A 24,801-nucleotide genomic window follows, 5' to 3' on the forward strand; every position below is an offset into this window, starting at 1 on the left:
CACCCTCCCCAGCATGCCCCGCTCCTCCTGCATTTGCATATCCCCGCCTCCCCCTCCGCGCCTCCCAATCCGGCGCGGCGCCCTCCTCCCCTCAGCCAATGGGCGCGCGCGCTGCCCGCCGCCTCGCCCCAGCAACAGGCGCCCCGGGAGGGGGCGTGGCCGGCGGCGCGGGAAAGGCTCATGAATAATTCATAAGGGGGGGCGTGGCCGGCGGCGGGCGGCCCCGGCGGCCCAGGCGCGGAGGGGGAGACGGTCCCAAGATGGCGGCGCTGCAGGCGGAGCGCGGGTACGGGCTGTCCTGCGGCCGCCTCGGCCGCGGCACCCGCGTCTCCGTCTTCCACGTCAAGCTCACGGAGAGCGCCCTGCGCGCCTTCGAGAGCTACCAGGCTTGTAAGGTAAGGAGGGGGCTGCGGGGCCCCGGGCACGGCCCCGCGGAGGGGAGGGAGGGAGGGAGGCAGAGGGCGGGCGGTCGCCACGAGGCCCCCGGAGGGAGGGAGCCCCCCGCGGGGGTGAGAGGGGAGGTGGGTCGGTGGTGGTGCGGGGGCTCCGCGGTGAGACACCGAGGGGGTGCGGGAGCTCCTGCCCCAACCCCCCCGCTCAGTGAGTGAGCGGGGAAGGCGGGAGGGGGGTGGGGGGCGATCCCGATGCCAGGGGGTTGAGGGAGACCGAGGGGGCTCGGAACGCCCCCCGGTGTCGTATGTGTGTGTGTGTGTGTCCCTCCATTGGCGTTTAAGGGGTCCCTGTGGGCCCCCCGGTGGGTAACCGGGGAGGGGTCGTGGTCCTCCGGTAAGTGCCCGAGGGGCACCGGGAGGGGTCGGGGTGTGTGTGTCGTACCCCCACCACACCTCCCGGTAGCTGCTGGGGAGACCCCAATGTGCCCCCCCCCGATGAGTAAAGGGGGTCCCCAGTATGTCCCCCCAGTGGGTAAAGGAAGGACCCCAATGTGCCCCCCCAGTGGGTAAAGGAAGGACCCCAATGTGCTCTCCAAGTGGGTAAAGGAGGGACCCCAATGTGTCCCCCCCTGGTGGGTGATGGGGACCCCAGTGTGCCCCCCCCGTGGGTAAAGGAAGGACCCTAGTGTGTCCCCTCGGTGGGTAAAAGGGGTACCCAGTGTATCCCTCCAGCGGGTAAAGGAAGGACCCCAATGTGCCCCACCCGGTGGGTGATGGGGACCCCAATGTGCCCCCCCCATGGGTAAAGGGGGGACCCCAGTGTGCCCCCCCAGTGGGTAAAGGAAGGACCACGGTGGGTAAAGGAGGGACCCCAGTGTGCCCCCCCAGTGGGTAAAGGAAGGACCACGGTGGGTAAAGGAGGGACCCCAATGTGCCCCCCCGCGATGGGTAAAGGGGGGACCCTAATGTACCCCCCCCATGGGTAAAGGGGGGACCCCAATGTGTCCCCTCGATGGGTAAAGGAAGGACCCCAGTGTGCCCCCCCCGGTGGGTGATGGGGACCCCAATGTGCCCCCCGGTGGGTAAAGGAAGGACCCCAATGTGCCCCCCCCGCGGTGGGTGACGGGGACCCCAATGTGCCCCCCCCCGGTGGGTGACCCCAATGTGCCCCCCCGGTGGGTGACAGGGCCCCACGCCCCGCGGTCTCGGTGCGGGGGTGGGCGCTCGGTGTCTCCCCGGGAGGTGACGGGAACTGCCGTCAGTGCCCGGGAGTGTCTGGGGAGGGGGGATGGAGGGACGTCGATGCCCCCCCGCCCCCCTCCCCGTTCCCCCGGTGAACGTGACGTGGGTTTCCAGGACCGGGGAGGGGGGGAAAAAGGGGGGCTCACCCCTGGTGCTGCCATCCCGGACTGGGTAGGGGGTCCCCCCCTTCCCCGGGGCACCCGGTTGTACCCCCCTGCCCCCTCCATAGCCCGGTACTTCCCTCCCCGGGAAGGGGGGGGAGGCACGTTCAGGCTGGGGCTGTATTTTGAAATTTCCAGATTGTCTTTTCCGAGCGATTTCCCTGAAATGCATCCAGAGAGCTTATTAGTCATGTAAATAAAGAATGATGGCAGCACTCGGCGACAGCAGCAGCAGGCGTTGGGATGGACCGGAGAGGGGTTCAAAACTGTCGTTTTTGGTGTCATTTTATTTTATTTTATTTATTTTTTTTTCTACCTCTGATCCTGTGATGAGCATTTCTGTCTCCTCACCTTGCTGGGGGAAGCTGGGAGCCTAAACCCGTTTGTCATTAGGAGCGTCCTGCCTGCCAGCTTCTGTAGGATAAACCATATGTTGTCACAACACTATTTTTAATTTAGGGTGTTGGTTACATCACATCACTGAATTGGGCAATCTCTGTATGAGGACGAAGGTAATGACTGTACCAGGGTTTATCAACTTATATTTTAATGAGTGTTTATCAGCATTATGAGAAGTCAGTAGCAATAAGTGACTTGGGTAGACCGAATTAGTAGCTTTTTTTCTTGGTCTGAAAATGAAACAAATAATCCATATAAGTCTTTCCTATATATTAGGAAAGCCTTTTTTTTTTGGGGGGGGGGGGGGGAGGGAGGAGGGAGAGTAGGAAGGCTACAGGCAACTGCATTAAATATTTTGGGAAGCTATTCCGAGTCCGTGTCACACATGAATAGTGGTGTTTATTTTCTAAATGAAGCCTGGGCTCTGGATTGTTTGGTGGCCAACGGCCACTAATGAACTTTGCTTCCTTCACCGCCACCCAAAAGAGAAATAGTCAGAGGCTCCTGGTGATTAACTGGGCAGGAAGGGATAAGGGGCAGAAGAGCTGCTTGTTTGTGTAGTGAATAACGCAACAATTAGTGGGCTATTAAACACATATGCTCGTTCTGCATCGGTTCTATAAACAGTTTCTCCAGCTTGGGGAACGTCTCGGCTTCCTCGGAAGCGCTGGGCCGCGGCCACGCCGGGAACCGCCTCCAACACACCTTTGCAGTGGGTGTTTGTCCAGCACCAGCTCCGCTTTTAATTTCGGGCTGCAGCAGTTAAATGGAAAAAATTTGCTCAGGCTCCTTCTGCTCGGTTTGGTTTGAAATGTGGTGGAACTGACGGCGGCATTGTGTAATATGGATAATGGCCTGGAATCCAATCCTGCTGTTTGTGTTACCTGGAGTCCAACGTGTGCAGTCTGACCTGTTTTGGGCACCGGGGTAGCACGTCCGTGCCGATTCCTGCGACAAGACTCCTGTCCCTCTGCCAGAACGGGCAGGGAAATGTCTTCAGTCCCTTGCTTGAGTTTGTTCTTGGTCTAATAATAATGTATTGGGATTACATAATCCAAAAATGATCACCCAGCCGGGCGAGCTGCCATTTGTTTGGAGTGTCCCTTGTGCCAGAGCAGTTGCAGGCTTGGTGTGGAGCTGCACCATGTGTGCATCAGGCAGCAGGGCTGTGGAGAAGCAGATATTTGTCTTCTTGGGTCTCTGCTGGAATTCTCTGTGTCCCGGGGAAGGAAACGGTCGTGGGTCCACGTGTTGGATGGGGCTTGGAGCAACCTGGTCTAGCGGAAGGTGTCCCTGCCCCGTGGAAGGGGGTGGAATGAGCTGAGCTTTGAGGTCCCTCCCAACCCAAACCAGTCTGGGATTCCGTGCTGCTGATGCCCAACTCTGGTGTTCCAGCAAGCTGTTCCTGTGTCGTGTTCAGAGGATGTGGAGCTGCTGCTGAGGAGCTCCACAGGGCTCCGGCTTTTCCCGATCCCGAAAAGGGTTTCTTTCTTTCTCCAGTAGCTCACCTGACAGAAATAAGAGTCTTGAAAAAAACGAGATAGCACTGGCTTCACAGGGGACACTGTGAGATGTCACCTGGCTGCCCCTTGTGAAACTTGCTGTCCCTGAAACCTCTTCCCCGGGGTTGTGAAAGCGCGAGCTCCGGCGGCTCAGCTCCGAGGGCCGAGCGGTGGCGAGGCTGTCCCGGGTCGGTTTGTCCACTGGTGAAATGGAACTGGTCCGGTGTGCTCACCTAAAACAGCTCTGGGTTCTCCCAGGAGGGTAATTCTAGACCAGCCTTCAGTTTGCTGCCTTCCCTTCGGGGTTGTGTACGTGTTCAGGCCTTCCCAAAAAAGCGGGACATGGCCAAGGCCAGGTTGGATGGGGCTTGGAGCAATCTGGGATAGTGGAAGGTGTCGCTGCTCGTGGCAGGGGGTGGAACAAGATGGGCCTTAATGTCCTTCCAACCCAAACCACTCTGGGATTAGATGATTCTGTGGCTTTTTCACATCTGTTCTGGTTTGTCTCCAGCTTTCTTGCTGCCCGTGTCAAGGTACAAGGGAACTCCTTACACCCCTCCTTGTTTTCTTCTTTCATTCCTTCTCCTGAACCCCATCCTTGATGACAAGATGTTTTATCCATCCCCACCTGATACCCTTAGATACATCTCCATCCATAGCACTCATCCTTTGATGTTCACACCTGTTTTTTAGCAGCATCACGAGGGGTTTCTGGGTAAGTCCCGCTCTTCGTGCCCGGTTGAAAATGCCACATGGCAGACCCGAGTGCCCCTTGGCAGTGGGTCTGTCTCTCTTGTGCTGAAGGTGCTGACAGCAGGCAAACAGTGTTAGGCCTGTTCCTGGAACCCTTACCTGGGAATTTCCCAACTTTCATGTAGTTATTTAAAACCTCTCTTTGCGGCTGGAGCTCGTGTGAGGGGTGGTCATTTGATAACGAGCAAAGTGACACAATTCCACACCTTTCCCTGTTATCTGGAGCTCATGTGTTGACCTAGTGATGGAGGCCAGGCTCACCTCAGCTCCCAGCCCTGGTCCTGGCTTGCATGGTGGTTTTAGGAGGATGTAAAGTAGGTTGTAGCATCCCTTGGTCCGTGTGTGATGCAGCTGAGCAGCACCTCCTGCTCCTGTTGTTCCTCTCTGCCCCGGCTACCCCGGAGTGTTTTGAACTGAAGCCATTGGTTGATTCACTGGTGAACTTTGGCAGATGCACAAATATTTATTGGGGACTGAGCTGAGATAACCAAAGCACGTTGTCCCCGTGCTCAGCTAGCTGAGCTGAGTTTTGGAGCCGTGGTCTGATAGATGTGGCTTCCCGAGTCACCTTCCCCGACTGTGAGAGAAGCGATTCCGTGAGGATCAGGGTTAACCCGACCCCTTGCAGTGGCTGTTTATTGAAAGAACTTCTCAGCCTTGCCTTTTGGAGCAGTTGGTGGAGATGCCTTCATCTTGCTGTGTTCAAAGCACTGAAACACAAAATGAAGGCTGTGCTGTCATTACAGGGTCTTTAGGGTAATGCGTATTCATGCTGACTTGGGAATTGAAAGCTGCTTGCAGGTGTCAGGAGGAGAAGAACAATCCGCCTTTCGAATCAAAATTCATTGAATTATCTTTAAAGCTTTTTTGCATCATTCCTCCTCCCCTGTAACCTGTTTTTTCCTGTCCTATTAATTCACTGATGCTGTAGTCCGTCAAAATTGAGGCTCTTACGACATCGGGAACATGAGTCGGTGACACGACCAAATGAATCAGAGGAGGCTGGAGAGGAAGCTCATCGCACACGTACGTCTCCTCCTCATCAGCAAAAATGGGACAGGATCTGCAGAACGCCCTGAACTGCTCAACTCCTGTTGCTCAGTGTTCTTCCACGCTGACCCCAATGTGGCACCTCCCGTTCGAAAGCGGAGGGGGACAAAGAGACACTGAATGTTTTGGCCCGTGGCAGTTTCCTTTCAATTATTTAGGGTGGATTTTTCTCTCTCTCTCTCTCTCTCTCAACCCTCTGCTGCTTGGATCTGCTCAAATTATAGATTCAGCTCTATAGTTTTCGAACGGCATTGGAAGGAATTGTCTGTAATTTACATCTGAAGTGACGTACAGTTGCTATGGGATTCGGTGGCAAATTATAAACCCATTATGCTTTTATTTTTTTATTTTTTTTTTTATGCTGGTGGTAGCAGGCTAAAGGAGTAGGTCTAATTGGTGACGTGCCCAGGGAGGACAGAAAAGTTTGTGACAGAATTCTTGTGACTGATGGTGCGTTTTTTATTTTTATCAAACGTGATCTGCTTTTTATCAGCAAATCGTTCACCGCCATTAATCAGGGAGGTTGAATTTGAATTAATAACTTTTTGCTCTCTGGCAGTACTGGGGGAAACGAGCTCGAGCATTAACCCTTTAGGTTATTTCTATGGGGCTGGGTTGCTCCTTTTTTAATTTTAGGTGATTTAAGTGGAATAGATGGTGACTTGTGTCCATGGCTCTTGCGGTTGGATTCTGGTGACTGTGTCAAGACTAAACCCTTGCTCCTTTTCAGCATATTCTGTACTTGGTTCCTTATTCCACTGGAACAGCAGCAAAGGGAGAAAGGAAAGCTGTTGCAATATTTTTTTTTTATTTCTCTCTGAAATGTAACAGATCTGAAGAGTCTCTTCAGAGCAACGAGTCTCCCGGGGACCCGGCCGGCGTGTCCTGCCTCGAGTGGCCCCTGCACTTGCTGGTCAGCTCAGAGTGATCCTCCAACATCAGGGCTTTTCTGAGCCTGTCTGAAGTGCTCTGCCCTGTTCAGTTGGTTTTTGTTGGTGGTGCTGCCTGGCAGAGGGCTGGTGGCTGTTGAAACAGTTCCCTGGCCGTGCTGGGACAGCAGCAGAGCCTCTATCGCTGCCGAGGGGAGGGGAAAACGTGGTTTGCAAAGAGCATTTGAGGTCTGGTCGGTGAAATGAACGCGTGTTATCTCCGAAACAATTTGCGCATTTCAGGCGATTTAAACTCTGCCCGCAACTTGTAAGCAGAAACTTGTGAAGCGTCTCCAAATCCCTGGTGTTTGTGCATGTTGAAAAATGGGAAGGGACAGACTGCATGCGTCACTCCCGCACTAATTTGTGCCAGCTAATCCATGGGAGAAGAATACATTTTGGCTGACTTAGTGGTTTTGCTGCTAAATGCACAGGAGAGTGCGTTTGAATGGATGGAGTGGCTGCATCGGGTTGAGGTAGAGTTTGAAGAGATACCCTGTGTCCGGGGTCCTGTGCTGGGCACCCTCGTTTGGGGATCACAGTCATGCAGTATTTTTATTTAGGTTTATTGAGGTTTTTGGGGTGAGGAGAGTTGAAGCTGAGGGGGAAGGGGGGGGGAAAGAAGTGGTCACAACTCAGCGTCACAACACCAGGAAGGCTGGGATCGAGTTACCTGTGAATAATTAAGGTTATTGCTGTTTCTGCAGTGAGCTTAATGCTGATGAAAATAAAGCCTGATAACCTGAACTATGCTAATATTTTATCCAGGGTGGATACAGAGGAGGCATCACCAAAACTGGGCTTCAGTGCTCCGTGTGCCTTGGCTTGACCTAGATGCATTACCCAGGAAAGGAGCTTGGATTTGCTGATAAGAGTTTTCTATAGTGGCTCATGTGTTGCTTAGAAACATCCCATGTACGTGAGGCAACTTTTGCACACCATGGTAACCTGGTGTTGCCTTCTGACTGGGGGTTTTGGTGTGGTTTTTGGCTTTTTGTTTGTTTTTTTTCAAGCATTTACGTACTCAAAGAGCGTGCTGAACCCCTCAGCAGTTGGTTTGCAGAGTGGTGGTGCACTGGGAAAAGCAGACTTCCAAAATCCAATCCTTTCTTGCGTTACAGCCTAGAAAAAACACTGCTCCGTGCTCTTGGTCTCTCTCTTTTCTTTACATTGGACTAGTGCCTTTTTCTAATTTAAAGAAACCAGCATTTGTTTAACTCAAAAAGAGGTCACTGCTGGCGAGCAGGACTTGACTGAACTACCCACCTCCACCCACCTGGAGTCTTCCCTGGTCTGGTCCGGCCTGATCGCAGTTAACCCTCTGCTCTCCCTCTGTGCAGCACCTCCCTGGAGTGAACACTTCAGGAGAGAACACTTCAGCCCGAGTTTTCCTGGAAAACTGAGATGTCTTCCTGGAAAACAGATGTTTTCAGCCCCGTTCTGTGCCGTTGGGTTCCGTGGCAGACGCAGACTTTGTCCTTCGGGTTGGTGTCCCCACATGACGTGGGTTCAGCGGGTACCGTGAAGCTTCCTGAAAGCCACTGGTTGCCCAAATCTTCGTAGTATTTAGATTTCATCAGCACAAACATCCTCTCTTGACTCCTGGGCTTGTATGTTTTGAGCCCCATGTGGTTCAGCCGTGCTTTGGTAAGAGCAGCCACCTGACACTCGGGACTGGTTTGTTCCTATGGGATCGGGGATGTGAGGACAGGAGCAGGTTGCCCAGAGAAGCTGTGGCTGCTCCATCCCTGGAAGTGTCCAAGGCAAGGTTGGACAGGGCTTGGAGCAACCTGGGCTAGTGGAGAGTGTCCCTACCCATGGAACAAGATGAGCTTTAAGGTCCCTTTCCAACCCAAACCATTCTATGGCACTTTAAGCTAATTGTCATTATTTAGCAAGAGCAGACGTGTGTTACTTAAATCCCAGCAAAAAGCCCAGCAGGAAGGAAGGAAGGAACTGCAGCTCAATCCATATCACTGTGCCCACAGGATCCATATTTTCTACTACTGAGGTGCAAGAGCTAATTTAATCTTTCTTCTGTGTTCCTCCCCACTGAGGGCCCGTCCTGCGATGGGCTGCAATCAGTGCCTTGTGAGTGCCAGTTGTGGTTATTTGAATCATATTTCCACATTTCAGTGTCTAGACTTTATGTTTGTGTGAGTTTTGTTGTACCTTTCCAGCTCCGGCGCTGATTTCAGTTGGTTTTGGCTCCTGGTTTCTGTGAGAAAATCAAACGGGCTGTGTTTCTGCCTTCCCCAGTCCCCCCCCCCAAAAAAAAAGAGAGGAACAAGGGAATTGGCAGAACTTAGTTTTATAAGCTCCTTTGCCACCATTTTTCTCTCTTCTGAGAGAATCTGTGGCGTGGATGAGCCGGGTGCTGCCATTTGGTGACCAGCAGATGAGAGCAAAGACAAAACCACTGATGGTTGGAGATAAATCTCTCCCTGGTTCCCTGCACTGAGGGAAATCTGCTGGGGAAAAAAAAGGGATGATCTTGATACAGGCCAGCAAGGATAGAAAAAGTGACTGTGCACACATTTTTAGAAATGAAACAACTTTGTCATCCACAAAGTAAGAGCATTTATTGAAGATGAGGCAGCTTTTTAATTGCCTGCATCCACTGGGCCTCATTTCTAGCCAGCGGTTTTCTTGCACTTGTGGATGTTCAGGATGATGAAGGTGGCTGTTTGTTCAGTGAACAGGAGGGTTGGGCTGTTTGTGATGCTCAGAGAAGCTGATAATGACACAGAGCTGGATGACATGAACCTCACTGTGACCAGGAGGTAGAACTGGCTTTAGAATTGTTGGCAGCAATATCGACTTGTGCAGAAAATAAGTGTGTAAAGCTGAGCCGAGGCCGTTTTCTACCTCCTGGTGTAACCAAAGTGTGTGCTGGTTAAATCAGTGAAAGGAAATAATGCTCCTGACTCGGGAAGCTCGCTGCCATCAAATGGGAGAGGCTTAAGTGCATCTGAATAGCAAGAAAAATCGGGATTTTTTCGTATGGAATGCAAGGAATAAAAGCTGTGGTTACAGCTTCCCTCTGCATCCCTGCCTGTGTCAGCTCTTCAGCTCCCACTTCTCCCCCTCATCCCGGTGCTCGAGGTGATCCAGGTCGTTGCCAAAGCCGTGGCTTTACCTCTTCCAGGGAGCCGAGTGTAAATTCTTCCATTCCTTCCTTCCATTCCTCTCACCTCCAGCGCTCAGTGGATGCTTTTCAGAGCCCGGCATGGGCGGAGTAGTAGCGAGGAAGCAAAGTTTTTCCACCCTGCCCGAGCTTGGGCAAGCGGAAACTGTGCCTTGGAAGCCATATAAGGCGAGTCAGCCGGCTCTGGCTGGGCTCACCTTTCCACCAGGATGCTGGGGAAGGGAGCAGCCCTTGCTCACAGGGAGAGTTTAAGGACTGCTGGGCCTTTGAAGTGCTCTGACACTCGCCAGAGGTGTGGCGTGGTGTGGCCGCCCTGATTAGGTGGCAGCAGCTCATTAACTCCCTGACTCGTGGGGCTTCCCCCCGAAAACGGAGGCGGAAATTCGTGATTCAGAGCGAAACCGCTGCGAAGTGACGGAGCTGGGGAGGCTGGAGAGGAGCAGCCTCTGTCACAGGGTTGTGGAGCTGGGGAGGCTGGAGAGGAGCAGCCTCTGTCACAGGGTTGTGGAGCTGGGGAGGCTGGACAGAAGCAGCCTCTGTCACAGGGTTGGCTTCATTGGAGAGGAGCAGCCTCTGTCACAGGGTGTCTTCGTTGGAGAGGAACAGCCTCTGTCACAGGGTTGTGGAACTGGGAAGGCTGGAGAGGAGCAGCCTCTGTCACAGGGTGTCTTCGTTGGAGAGGAACAGCCTCTGTCACAGGGTTGTGGAACTGGGAAGGCTGGAGAGGAGCAGCTTCTGTCACAGGGTTGTGGAGCTGGGAAGGCTGGAGAGGAGCAGCTTCTGTCACAGGGTTGTCTTCGTTGGAGAGGAGCAGCCTCTGTCACAGGGTTGTGGAGCTGGGGAGGCTGGAGAGGAGCAGCTTCTGTCACAGGGTTGTGGAGCTGGGGAGGCTGGAGAGGAGCAGCTTCTGTCACAGGGTTGTGGAGCTGGGAAGGCTGGAGAGGAGCAGCTTCTGTCACAGGGTTGTGGAGCTGGGAAGGCTGGAGAGGAGCAGCTTCTGTCACAGGGTTGTCTTTGTTGGAGAGGAGCAGCCTCTGTCACAGAGTTGGCTTCATTGGAGAGGAGCAGCCTCTGTCACAGGGTTGTGGAGCTGGGAAGGCTGGAGAGGAGCAACCTCTGTCACAGGGTTGTCTTCCTTTCCTCCCGCGGGCAGGGCCGAGCGGGACGTCGCTCCGGAACGCCGGTTCCTGCGGCGTTAAAATAGGTTTTTGAAAAGCCTGGTGACACCTGCTCCCGCTTCCAGGGATGCTGAGCCCTCAGAGCCGCCGAAGCTCCAATCCTGACCTCTGCTGCTGCTGCTTCTTGCAGAATTAAGAACAACTTCTGCTCCCATAAATAGTCCCTTAAGAAGTGCGTAGGAGCTCCGGGGCCAATTTCTTTTGAAAAGTGCTCTCAGTGACACCTGTGGCCGTGACCTTGGTCACTCTTCCCACTCCGTGTCCTTGGCAGGGCAGCTGTGTTTTGATGGGAGCGTGGTGGTCCCTGCCACAAGCTCTGCTTCCTCCTCTCCCATTAGGTAATCAATAATAAAAAGAGCCTTTAGTCATCTGTGTGCTTCGCCTCGTGGGAAGCTGCTGGTGCTTTTCCTGCTGTAAATCCAAAATGCTTCCTGCCTCCTCGAGGTCCCCCGTTCCCTAATGCCACTAAAAGAGGATGATGGCTAAGGGACAGTGCCTGAAAGCTGCTGTGTTCCTGACACGTGTAGTGGCTACCAATCCCTGTTTTTATTCCAGAAATAAAGCCTGGTTTTCCAAAGGAGAGTGATGCGGGTGAGCGAGCGCATTGTCATAAACCAGTTCTCCCAGTGCCGATTTGGAGAGTCCCAAAACACACAGAGCTCTGCTAGGGAAGCGGCTTGGTGTTTAATCTTTGCAAGTGTGGAAGTGGGAAGAGGGAGGTAGTAATGGATAATGCATAAAGTAAAACATATTTAACCTTTCTGGACGTAGACGGGGATATCTTGGATCCGTTTGGAAATCGGTCGACCCGGAGCGTAGCGGCGATTAAAAACCAATCGCAAACATTTTTCTGGGGTCACAAATTGCTTATGAATTGAGGACTTTGTTCTTAAGGCATTAAAATCCAGGACACTTTGGGGGTTTCTTAACACGAGGGGGGAGGAAAAAAAACCCCAGATTTATTAGCTGGAAGGTTTGATTATTGCAGTTCCAGGCGTGTTTCCACGACCTCTCCGCAACAATTTGCGCTGGAGCTGGACCTGATGTAGGAGCTGCCTGCACTGAGCTGCAAGTTTGAGCTCTCTCGTACAATTAGGGCCATTTAACTCCATCTAAAGGCCTTTTACTTGTCATTAAGACTGAATTTATGGATGCTGACAGCAGGAAGAAACACATTTATCCCCACTGGGCTGAGAAAGCAAAAACGCTCCGGCCACCTACGGCTCATTATATTTAGACCCCAAATTCTGGTCAGACAACGCAGTGCCGGCTCAGTGGCCACACCACTTCTTTTGCATGTGTGAATTAGCTGGGCTGCCTCTGTCAGGCAAGAGAGATTCTCTCTCTGAATGCCTGAAATCTCGGGGGGGTTTTTGGGCCGGGACCCGGGGAGCGTTCTCGCAGCGCCGTGGTCGGGGCTGTGTTCAGTCAGCAGACGTGGGTTATGTTTTTCCTCCTCTTATCTGAACATTTTTCATGTTTATTTTTGGAATTCTTCGTAACCTGAACTTTCTCAGGTGTCCTCGTGGGGAGCAGAGAGACATCTGACTTACTTTTTAGGTAGATTTTTTTTTTTTTCTTTGGCCAGTTTAAGGAAGAGTATGTTCTTTCTTTTTTACTGTTTGTCGCTTTATTTTTGGAGCAGGTTTGTTACCAACCAGCCTGGCAGTGCAAATAAAGAGGTAGCTGAAACAGTGTGGGTTCTGTGCTGCTTGCTGAAGGAGAGGGAGCACCTAATTTAACTTCATCAGGCAGCTGCCTTCACTATTTTTCCCAGAGAAAGCACCCCTGGAAGCTGGAGGAGGCTGTTAGTGCTGTGTTAGCAGAGGGTATGTAACACAAGGTTCTATCATGACAGAAAATCTAATGGGGTTGTCTTGCTCAATATTTTCAGCTGGATTTTTCGTGGGTGATAGGAAAAAAAACCCCTGGAATTACTGATTATTTTGTAGCTTTCTCCCCCGTGGAGATGGTAGGAAATTTTGGTGACATCCCTGCTGGATTCCCGGGGTCTGTCGGGTTGTGTCCCCAGTGTCCTGTCGGTGTTGGGAGCACCTCTGTTTGCCAGAATCAGCTGTCTGAGCATCTTGCCTTTACCTTTTGAGGCTGCTCTGGCTCATGGGGTGTTGGTGGGATTCCCTTTGGATTCCTTTGGGATCCAGGTGCTGCCTTTGGTTCCTCGCTGCCTCTGGCTCGGCGACGAACGTCTGAAGATCATCTTCAGCACAACTTTGTCAGGCCAGTAATTACTCTTCCCTTCAAGTGTCAATAGGATATAGCTGGGCACAAGGAAAAAAAAAAAACTGGTCCAGGCTTGTTTTCCTGGGCTCAGCAGTGTGTTTGTGAGGCGAGATGTGTTCCGGGGATGGTTGAACTAGTTCGTCCATCTGATCTCTCAATTGCCTTTCTATATTTTTTTCTCTGGCAAGAAAAGGACTGAAAAGAAAAGCCCTGTGGAAGATAAGGATCGTTGTGATGTTTCAGCAGCTCCTTTTAAGCCACCTTATGAGCACATAGGCAAGTGAATCAGCCCTGGTGTCTTAATACATCCTAAAATAAAAGGAGACTTTCGTAAGCGAATTCGGTGGGTTTGAACTGCTGTGTTTTCATTAGGAGATTGCAGCAGGAGAAAACGCTCTTTAAAATTCAGCCTGGGGGGGGGGGGGTTGTGTTGTTCATTAACTGATAGTCCCTCCTGTTTACCTTGGGTGATAAGTCCCAATTAAGAATGGCCAGCAGTGCTGATGTCACAGCTGCCCTTCAGAGAGAGAATTGCCCCTTTTTTTTTTATTTTTTTTTTTTTATGGCTTGCTTTACTGACAGGTGGGTTTTTTTAGAACTCAAATAAATGCAAACAACCACAAGTTGTACCTCTCCTAATCATGGAAAACCACGTTTTTTTTATCTTTCCTCCCCCCCCCCCCGTTCTTAGCAGCTTGGTAATGCTGTTGTCGGTACAAAGGTCATTTAAAAATCTGACATGTCAGCCCAGGAACATACTGCTTCTTAATGAGGCTTAAACCAGCGTGTAGCTGCCTGGTGGAAATAAATTTGGAGCTGCAGAGCACAGGGAGACATGTGAACAGCTTACTGGGATGGGATCACCTGGCTTTCCCTGCACCAGCCCCCCCTGGATCTCTCCAGTACCAGTGCCCTTGGTACTTGCTGTTCTCTTGCTGAAGGGACTTTAATTTTTTCCCTCTTGTTATTCAAATGAGCACAGGTGTTTGACAGCACATTTGTGCTCTCAGAAGAAAAGCAACTAAAATACCTTCAGAAATTCTGGTTTAAAACGATTTTTTTTTTCCCTTTCTTTCTTTCTTTCCCCCCCACCTCGTGTTTCACAGCTCGGGGTTTTCTCCCTGACCTTGGCTTCTTGCTGTGACCAGGAGGTCCTGCAACACCTCTTCCTTCATCCCCCACCTTTGAAACCCTCCCATCCTCCTCCTCCTCCTCCTCAGGTTGTCACTTGCCATTGAACCAAAGCTCTTGAACCTCGGGCTCCTTGTTCTCCCTGACGCTCCCTGGGTAGTTTGAATGTCTGAAGGCTTTTCCTCTAATCCTGTTCCCCAGCACTACTGGAATTTCAGCACCTTCAGCCTCGGCTCTTTGACTGTTCTCCAGTTAAAAAACTAGGTCAGAAACAAAACTGTCAGCTTCTGATATTTCACTGCTCCTGTTTTATAAGTTGTAACCCGCTGTTGTGCTGCGTTTAATCGCTCGCTTTAATTTTGACACATTAAAAGTCTCTCATCTGGCTCAGCCTGACACAGTAAAACTGCTCCAAATAACATCTTGGATGGAAAAGCCACCTTACCTCCATGGGGGCTGAAAAGGTGAATTATCTGGTTGTTAAATATAATGCCAGAGATGCCAAACTGACAGATTATTTTTCTTTTTTGTTTCCCCTCACCAGCTCTCTCTCTCTCTCTCTCTCTCTCTTTGCTGGCAGTTTTTTAGCTGTAATCAGCCCCCTTCTCTTTGAGTCTGGGTGGCTTTTGAACCTGATGGGTGAAAGAAAACAGCTTAAAAACAATAATAATAATTGGAAAGCCACGGACTGGCGAGGAAAGCAGCAATGCAGGTGTGCTGCAAGTCATTTAAAATACTTATTTTTAACTGAGTTGTAGCTGACTGGGCCCATTCAGCGTTTTTATAAGACTTTTCTTGGACTGGTGCTTGAAGTGGTGCCTCAGTGTGCAGTAAAATCCACCTGGTGTAATTCAAGAGTATCCTTACTCTTCCTTTTGGGCAGACTTTGAGCTAGCCAGCAGTATTGGAATACTTGGGCATTCTGGCATAAATGGGATTTAAATGAATTCTTACTTTTCACTATAACTTAGGGGCTGTGGATTTAAAATTCTGCCCGAGCTGTCATCCCTAAAAAACTTTCCAGAATGGCAGGTTGTTTATTAAGCTGTTCTTAATACACTTAATTTTCTTGGGTTTGTGTGTTTCCTGCTGCTCCTTGAAAAGGATCCTGGTCAAGGCACGTGGTGGAATTAATTCCTGGGATGTCCTTTGCAGGATTTTGATGATCCTGGTGGGTCTTTTCCAGCTGAGGATGTTCGATGACTGTGATTTTCTAGGATTGAAGGATCCCTGGGCTGGAAACCCTTGGGTTTGGATCACCAAAAGTGATCCAGCTCTTCCTGACACATCTGAATGGTCTCCACGAAATGGAGGGAAATATGGGAATTCCTACCTGTGCTTGACAGGTGGAGGACTTTTGAACCCAGAGGTGAAACACTTTATTCAAGGAAAACTTCTGATGGAGGGCAAACCAACCAAATTGCAACCCTAAATGTGGTTTTGTAGTCACTTCACATGACTTGCAGAGCGTGGAGGAGCTTGGGTGTCTTTAATCAGTCATGGAAACTTTATTTATACATGGTGGGGATGAGGGGGAGTTGTTTAAGATGTGCTATCGTGACACACTTTTTCTCTGTTAATTTGGGAAACGTTTTTCTCCTGGCAGCTGGGGGGTTTTGTACAGTGCAAAAATCCAAAATGCTTGTAAGCAGATAACACTTGCTACAGCTGGTTGTGGGGAAGCTTTTAACTCTTTAACCCTCCAAATGTGAGGGTGAGTTTTTCATCCACATCTGCAGTGGGAATGTTTGTGCTTTACAGTCATTAAAGGTAAAGAATTGTCCATAACAACTTTTGTAAGGTAGCAGTTCAGGGAAAAAAAAACAAAAACAAAACCAAAAACAACCACATTAACTTGTCTTGGGGATAATAATTATAATTTTTATGACTCTCATGGAAGATACTTGGCTGGAAAACTTTAATGTTCTATTTATGTAGGACTGAAGGTGAGTTGTGCAGGGGGATAAGCTCTCCCTGAATTCAGTTGCTGACCCCCAGAGCAGTTCAGGGGAGCAGAATAACGTGTGGAATTTGAAACAAGAGGAGATTCAAAGAGAATATAACAGGCCAGAAGGGTGGGTGAGTGCTCATGGTGGGTGTTGTGCTCTGAGCAGCACAGACAGGGAGGGTTCACCCTGTGGAATTGGGGGTCATCAGCCAACTCCTGCTTCCCATTCCCCAGGGAAAGGAAGCAAATCTTGACTCTTCCCAAGGTTTAATCACTGAAAAGATTGAGAATTAGTTAAGTTGATTAAAAATCATTACTTTTCAGTTGTGTCCACAGGTCAGATCTGAGCCCCTTGAGGGTGGGAATGGTCAGGAATAGAAACCCCGGGCAGTTCTTTTTGTGATTTCTGTGATTCTTTTTGGGCAACCAAGACCCAAAACGCCTCCTTATTTTCATCTTTCACAGACTCTTTGTCAAAACAGCCCCAAAGCTGCATTGCTGCATTGCTTCAGAAAGGCTAATGGGGGAAAAGTGCCATCTCCAAGGCAGGCAGCAGCAATCCCAGCGAATTCCATGCTGGAAGTTGTTTTTCTCAGCATTTTCACGAGCTTTTTTTTTCTGGCTTTGTTGGAGAGGTGGCCACATCTCCAGCATCTGGTGAACAACAAACCTTTCTCTCCTTGCAGAGGGAGCACAGAGGCTTTTATTTGAGGTGTCTCGTGCTGGAGGAATGACCCTTAAAATATTAATCTGAGAAAACCTGACCCCCCCCTTAATTCTTGGCTTGTGAAGCTGTTTAAGTGAATCCTCCAGGGAAAAGCAGAACTGCTGTTCCCCTTTAGCAGAGTTGGGAATTTGGGATGATTCCCTTTCCTTCTGCCAGTTTTGTTGTTGTTGTGGTTTTTGTTCTCCTTGGTCCTTTCCCAATTTAACAAGATCATCTGATGGCCCCAGTAAAATTCTGTTGCATGGAAGAGGTGATTGCCCAGGGAATTTTGGACATGGATATCTTTATGGGATTCTTGCCAGGCTGAGATCTCTCTGAATTGTCTCATAATGCAAATGTGTGCAGGTGCTGCAGACACTGCTGAACTTTCCTTAGAGGAGTATTTAATATTATATTTAACACCATTAGTGTTTCCAATGTGTGGAGGCAGAACAGGAAGCTTCTTTCTCTGGAATAGTGTTAAAAAAAACAAGCGTTTCAAAGCAAATCCACGTGTTCAAAAAACAAATCTAAAGGTTTGCTTTCCTTTGCCTGCACTTTAGAAATGCCAATATTTGCCTTCCTTTTTTTTGTTGTTTTTTTTGGTGCCCTGTCTTTAATTTACTGTAGCTGCTAAAAGATACGCAGTGCAGCTCTGCAAGAGAGGGCCAGATATGAGCAGGCTTAAATTCTGCCTTAATTTTGATTAAAACACCTTTTTCCTCCTGCATGAGTGAGCAATTTGCTATTTTTAATAAGGGATGAGCTTTGGGATGTGCTGATTTAACTCTCCCCCCAAATTACCCGCGAGTGATAAAACGGTAAAACTTTATTTTTTCTAGGTTTGTGCTTAAATTTATTTTTTTCTCACCGTGGATCTGCCAGCACAGCATTCTCTTTGTAGGGAGAGCTTTGGGAAATGCTGTTGCAACTTGTTTTATACTTTCCCAAGTTTTACCTTTTCATTGCTTTTAGTCTGAGTTAGGGGAGGAAAATCCCCTTCAGGAAAAAAGGGTGATAAAAAAATAAAAGAGTTGAGGGTTTTGCTGATTCCTGTTGTGCTTGTGGAGAAGGGAAAGGGATATTCCAGCTTCTGTCTTGGGGAGAACAGGACAAGAGCCTGAGATAAAGGTAAAGGTGTTTAAATGAATGGGCAGTTTAGATTCAATCCAACCCTGACTAATAAAATTAAAATAGCTCTGAGGGTTCTGTGGCAGGGAGGGTCTGGAACACCCTCCTGGAACAAGTCACGGATGCAGAAAACCCATTAACACAAACTGAAACTTCCTTTTCAGAGAGATGCAGGAATTGTATCAAAACTGGGAGGTTTTTTTTTTTTACTTGAAGGAAGGAAACCCTCCTGGGTTATTACAGTAAAAACTGGGCACGGTGTTCTTTCATTACAAGACATTTTTAATTGATCACCCGACCACTCTGATCAGTTCTGGGGGCTGAAAGTTGCACAGGGATGCAAAGGGTTGTTTTGGGGTTTTTTTCCCCCCCCTGGAAAAAAAAGCCTTTCCTTCCCAAACCTTTGGAAATGGTGGGATTTGGCTCTTGGCCCTGTGACAGTTAAACCCTCCCTGAGTAGGGAAGGGTTAATCGTGGATTTGGGTGGGAGTTTGTCCCGATTAAAGTGCGGATAAATCATCATTTCAGGAGATGAGACCTCGCCATTATTGCTCCTCAATGAGCAGATCTCCCTTCCCTCCCCAGGAAAGCGAAGAGGAAAAACAGGGAATTAAAAAAAAAGCAGCCTTATCCCGTTGGGAAATGTGCCTTTAGTCTCCAAACTTGGATTCCCGAGGGAGGCCGACTCCGGGCTCCGCTGGGGATCCGGGGCTGTGCCGGAGTTAATTGGGAGCCACAACCCCCCCTCCTTGATCTTTTCCTGTTTCTGGCCTTACATGTTCCTCACACCACGAGTCCTGTAGGTTTTGGGGTGTGTTTGGAGCTCCCTCCCCTTCGTTTTGGGGTGGGATTGGAAACTCCTCTATTTTGGGGTGGATTTGCAGTCCCCGCTCTGTTTTGGGGTGGGTTTGCAGTCCCCCTTCTTTTTTGGGGTGGGTTTGCAGCCCCCCCTCTGTTTTGGGGGGGATTTACAGCCCTCTCCTCTGTTTTGGGGTGGATTTACAGCCCCCCTCTGGTTTGGGGTGGGATTGTAGTCCCCCTCCATTCTGGGGTGGATTTGCAGCCCCCCTTCTGTTTAGGGGTGGATTTACAACCCCCCCCTCCATTCTGGGGTGGATTTCCAACCCCTTCTCCATTTTGGGGTGGATTTACAGTCCCCCTTCCATTTTGAGGTGGATTTACAGCCCCCTCTCTGTTTTGGGGTGGGTTTGCAGTCCCCCTCCATTCTGGGGTGGATTTGCAGCCCCCCCTCTGTTTTGGGGTGGATTTGCAGCCCCCCCTCTGTTTTGGGGTGGATTTACAGTCCCTCCTCTGTTTTGGGGTGGATTTACAGTCCCCTTTCCATTTTGAGGTGGATTTACAGCCCCCTCTCTGTTTTGGGGTGGATTTGCAGCCCCCTCTCCGTTTTGGGGTGAATTTGCAGCACCCCCCTCCATTTTGGGGTGGATTTACAGCCCCCTCTCTGTTTTGGGGTGGATTTGCAGCCCCCACTCTGTTTTGGGGTGGATTTACAGTCCCTCCTCTGTTTTGGGGTGGATTTACAGTCCCCCCTCAATTTTGGGGTGGGTTTGCAGTCCCCCCTCCGTTTTGGGGTGGATTTGCAGTCCCTCCTTCTTTTTTGGGGTGGATTTGCAGTCCCTCCTTCTTTTTTGGGTGGCTTTGCAGTCCCCCCTCCATTTTGGGGTGGGTTTGCAGTCCCCCCTCCGTTTTGGGGTGGATTTACAGCCTCCCCTCTGTTTTGGGGTGGATTTGCAGTCCCCTCTCCATTTTGGGGTGGGTTTGCAGTCCCCCTTCTTTTTTTGGGTGGGTTTGCAGTCCCCCCTCCGTTTTGGGGTGTTACCCTGTTACTCTTACCCTCTCCACTGCCACAGAAGTTGAGGAACAGGGATTGCAGGAGTTCCTTTGGTGGTTCCTGCTCTTGGGAAGGACTCAGCCCCGTCGATGGGCTACTCTGTTTGCCAGAGCCGCGTTCTCCAGCCAAACAAGGCCTCCCCCTCCGCGGCGATCTGAGTAAACTCGGGCCCAATTCACAATACTTTAATTATTTCTCCAAGGATTCGAGCCTCCTTTTAATTTTCTTCCTGAAAGGCATTGCCTAAACTGCATCTGTGCCCAGCTTTTCCTTCCTAGTGGAAAACTACTGTACCTTGTGCTGGCCAAACATCTTGGCTCGGCCGTCGGGTTTGTCCTGGGGTTTTTCGGTCTCTCGGCGAGTTGGACCTTCCTTCCCAAAGCCACCTTCCCCAAGGTTTGTGCTCTGGTGCTAAAGATGACCAGAGAGCATCAGACTGTGTCAGAAACATCTGTTCTTTGGGAGTTGAAAGCTTTATTTTCACAAATATAGGGTCAGAAAAAACATGGCTTAATTCTGCGCTAGGAATCAAAAGAGGCCTTTGGAGCGTTTCACTCGGAGGTACCAACCTGAAACAAAACAGTTTTACTGGGCTCGAGTGTAAAATTTAAACCATCTTGGACATAAACGGTGGCTGGGGGTGAGTTTTGGTGGAATTGGTTGGTGCTGGGGAGGGTTTGGAAGGTGAGACCCACCGAGGAGCTTCGTGCCTGGGAGAAATGGGGAAGCGAGAGGGGGTTGGGAAGCTGGGTGATGGCTCTCCTAAAAAATCAAATCATAAACGTTTCAAAACTAGTCCAGAGGAGGCCACCGAGATCGTCAGAGGGATGGAAGACCTTTCCTGTGGGGAAAGGCTGGGAGGATTGGGATTGTTCAACCTGGAGAAGCTTTGGGGTGTCCTGATTGTGGCCTTCCAGGACCTGAAGGAGCTACAGGAAGGATGGAGAGAGACTTGGGAGAAAGGCCTGGAGTGACAGGACACAGGGAATGGCTTCCCACTGCCAGAGGGCAGGGAGAGATGGGGTGTTGGGAAGGAATTCTTCCCTGTGAGGGTGGTGAGGGGCTGGGATGGAATTCCCAGAGGAGCTGTGGCTGCCCCATCCCTGGAAGTGTCCAAGGCCAGGTTGGACGGGGCTTGGAGCAACCTGGGCTAGTGGAAGGTGTCCCTGCCCATGGCAGGGGGTGGCACTGGATGCTCTTTGTCATCCCTTCCAACCCATTCCACAATTCTGTGGAAAAAAGGAGTGGAAAGGGGGCACTGAGCTGGCCCTGAGGCTACTGAGTGCCCCCTCCATCCCTGTGCTGAGTTCTGGTAGCCAGGCTGGGTGTTCTGGTAGCCAGGCCAGGTGTTGGGGTAGCCAGGCCGGGTGTTGGGGTAGCCAGGCCGGGTGTTGGGGTAGCCAGGCCGGGTGTTGGGGTAGCCAGGCCAGGTGTTGGAGTAGCCAGGCTGAGTGTTTTAGTAGCCAGGCCAGGTGTTGGAGTAGCCAGGCCGGGTGTTTTGGTAGCCAGGCTGAGTGTTTTAGTAACCAGGCCGGGTGTTGGAGTAGCCAGGCTGAGTGTTTTAGTAGCCAGGCTGAGTGTTTTAGTAGCCAGGCTGAGTGTTTTAGTAGCCAGGCTGAGTGTTTTAGTAGCCAGGCCGGGTCTGTGTCCCATTTCTCCCTGCACCTCCTTCCCTGAGCCGTGTGCCACGGAAGCCCTGGCGGGGAGGTGTGAGGGGGTTACCTCGCTGGTTTGATTTGAGTGCAGCTCCCTCTGGCTGGATTTGAGTTCCCCACTGGATTCTGCAGCCAAGATCCCCCCAGACCCGCTGCCTTTTATCCAGGAGGATCTTTTTGAAGGGGGATTAGCTGAGCTCAGGAGCTCCAGGCATGCGAGAGGGAACGGGCTGGGCTGCACGGCTGGCTCAGCTCTCGTGCCTGTGGGGTGACATCTTGATGACAGGGGAGTTTAATTGCTCTCTGCTTTGCTGATCCAGGCTGTTGTCCATTTAGGGACGGCACAAAGCATTCCCATTAGGCTACAGTTTGGTTTGGAACTTAAATCATGTGGGTCTTCCCCTCTCTAAACTTCCTCAAAGGTTGAGTTTTCCCCTGTTTAGATGCTCAGGTGTGTGGTGGTGGGGAGGTCTGCTCGTGGTGCTTCCTGCCTGAGGAGCTGGGAATGGTGGATCCTGTAACCTGGAGGAGCTGGGAATATTGAATTCTGTATTTTAAGGAGCTGGGACTGGTGGATTCTATAACCTGGTGGAGCTGGGAATACTGAATTCTGTATTTTAAGGAGCTGGGAATACTGAATTCTGTATTTTAAGGAGCTGGGAATACTGAATTCTGTATTTTAAGGAGCTGGGAATATTGAATTCTGTAACCTGGAAGAACTGGGAATATTGAATTCTATGGCTTTGAGGAGCTGGGAATGGTGGATCCTGTAACCTGGAGGAGCTGGGAATATTGAATTCTGTATTTTAAGGAGCTGGGACTGGTGAATTCTATAACCTGGTGGAGCTGGGAATATTGAATTCTGTAACCTGGAAGAACTGGGAATATTGAATTCTATGGCTTTAAGGAGCTGGGAAAGGTGAATTCTGTAACCTGGAAGAACTGGGGATATTGAATTCTGTATTTTAAGGTGCTGGGACTGGTGGATTCTGTGGCTTTAAGGAGCTGGGAATATTGAATTCTGTAACCTGGAAGAACTGGGAATATTGAATTCTATGGCTTTGAGGAGCTGGGAATGGTGGATCCTGTAACCTGGAGGAGCTGGGAATATTGAATTCTGTGTTTTAAGGAGCTGGGACTGGTGGATTCTATAACCTGGTGGAGCTGGGAATATTGAATTCTGTATTTTAAGGAGCTGGGAATATTGAATTCTGTAACCTGGAAGAACTGGGAATATTGAATTCTATGGCTTTAAGGAGCTGGGAAAGGTGAATTCTGTAACCTGGAAGAACTGGGGATATTGAATTCTGTATTTTAAGGTGCTGGGACTGGTGAATTCTATGGCTTTAAGAGCTGGGAAAGGTGAATTCTGTAACCTGGAAGAACTGGGGATATTGAATTCTGTATTTTAAGGAGCTGGGACTGGTGGATTCTATAACCTGGTGGAGCTGGGAATACTGAATTCTGTATTTTAAGGAGCTGGGAATGGTGAATTCTGTAACCTGGAAGAACTGGGAAAATTGAATTCTGTATTTTAAGGAGCTGGGACTGGTGAATTCTGTGGCTTTAAGGAGCTGAGAATATTGAATTCTGTAACCTGGAAGAGCTGGGAATATTGAATTCTGTGGCTTTAAGGAGCTGGGAATGGTGAATTCTGTGGCTTTAAGGAGCTGGGAATATTGAATTCTGTATTTTAAGGAGCTGGGAATGGTGAAGTCTGTATTATAAGGACCTGGGAATGGTGAATTCTGTAACTTCAAAGTGATGGGAATGGTGAAAATCTGTAACCTGAAGGAGCTGGGAATGGTGAATTCTGTAACTTTGAGCTGGGAATGGTGAAATTCTGTAACTTTTTAAGGAACTGGGAATGGTGAAATTCTGTAACTTTAAGGAGCTGGGAATGGTGAAATTCTGTAACTTCAGGGAGCTGGAATGGTGAATTCTGTAATTTTAAAGAGCTGGGAATGGGGAAATTATGTAACTTTGAGCTGAGAATGGTGAAATTCTGTGACTTAACCAATGATTTCAGTATTATCAACTTGGGGGGGTTTTTTTTGAGGTGACACCTTAAACCCCCTTGTTTTCTAAATCTTAGAGAAACACTTGATTTTTGAGCCTGGAAAGTTAAAAGTACTGAGGCAGCAACATTTGTGCTGTAACAGCCCACTTCAAATGATGCAGTCACAACTGGTGTGTCTTTTTTGCAGTTTTAGCAATTAAAAACTTTCAGATGCACAGCCGCCATTTTTGGCTGACATAAAAGCTCTGGAGCATTTTATTGCTGCTTTTGGCACTTCTGGGCAGGATTTGCCTTAATGTTACCAGTGATAATGTGCCCATTAATGCATATTAGGCAAATGATAAATGATAATAAATACAAACTGCAGCTCAGAGTAATTGGGAAGCCTCCAGCTCCTAAAACTCCATCTAAAGCACCTTTTTAAAAAAACAGATATATCTGTTTGAAAAGCTCCTTGGAAGGATGCAGGTGAATCCCAGCTCCTCCTCCAGCATCCCCTGTGACTGCCCTTCTCCCCCTGAAGCAAAAGTTGGGCTTTTTACTCCATAGTGGTGGATTTACATGGAATTTCCAAGGCTCTTTGTTGGATTTGAGTGGCAAAGCTGTGATTTTGGAGCCTCAGCAGACTCAGTCCCATCTGTCCATGGCCTCAACTTCCAAATGGGATCCTTGGGAGGCCTTAAATTGCAGCTGGAAATCGTGTTGCCTTTGAATTCCTTAAGTAATAGATGGGACATTAAAACAAAAAAGGGATATTCAGGAGGCTTTTTACTGCTGGGTTTCTGGTAGGAGGCAAAGAGAAGCCCTGGAATAGTGGAATGTCTTGGGAGAGAAGCCTTTTGTCTCTCCCCTAATATTCAGTGGCTCTCTCCTGGGCCAGCCTTGGCTAATTGACTGCCAAGGAAACTTCACCCAGAAGTTGTGGGTGTATTCCAGAGTATTTTTTTTTTTTTCCCCCTGGGATTTCACATTTTTCTCTGTTAATGAACTCGGGGGGTGTGGGTCTCCTGGGGGTCTGTCACTGGGGAGATTTGCTCTGCAGGGCCTGTGGGGTGTGTTTGAAACAAAAATGGGAGTGGAAAACGAGATCTTGAGGTTCTGTTTAGCCCTGCAGGAGCTTTTCCTAAGTATCCAGGTGTGCTCAAACCAGGAATCCTCCCAGATTGGGATCTGACCCCTTTTATTCCCAGAGGAAGTAGGGGAGGGATTTTTTTTCCTATATTTGGACCTCCCTGCTTGGGCAAAAGAAACATAACCTGGTCCTAACCAAAGAATTAAAGAGGAGCTTGGAGTTTGGGGTATTAAGAGTCTGAAATTTGTGCATTTTGTTCTCATTTTTGTCACTGGCTCCTGAGGTGCAGCA

The 24,801-nt window shown here is 49.7% G+C and overlaps 1 protein-coding gene across 2 annotated transcripts in view; it reads left to right on the plus strand.

Annotated features, from left to right (window-relative positions):
* Nucleotides 1-225: 225 nt before the first annotated feature.
* The window catches only part of ELL (elongation factor for RNA polymerase II), a 56,867-nt gene continuing 32,291 nt past the window's right edge, over nucleotides 226-24,801 (plus strand). The window contains exon 1 of one of the 2 annotated variants that reach the window (XM_032711706.1): nucleotides 226-395. In XM_032711706.1, the coding sequence (XP_032567597.1) occupies nucleotides 261-395 (135 nt within the window). In that variant the 5' untranslated portion in view covers nucleotides 226-260. Of the gene's footprint in view, nucleotides 396-2,280; nucleotides 2,308-24,801 lie in introns of those variants that run through there. The other variant, XM_032711707.1, reaches the window with a different exon arrangement.

The sequence above is a fragment of the Chiroxiphia lanceolata genome, chromosome 27, assembly GCF_009829145.1.
Source record: "Chiroxiphia lanceolata isolate bChiLan1 chromosome 27, bChiLan1.pri, whole genome shotgun sequence".
Taxonomy (NCBI): domain Eukaryota; kingdom Metazoa; phylum Chordata; class Aves; order Passeriformes; family Pipridae; genus Chiroxiphia; species Chiroxiphia lanceolata.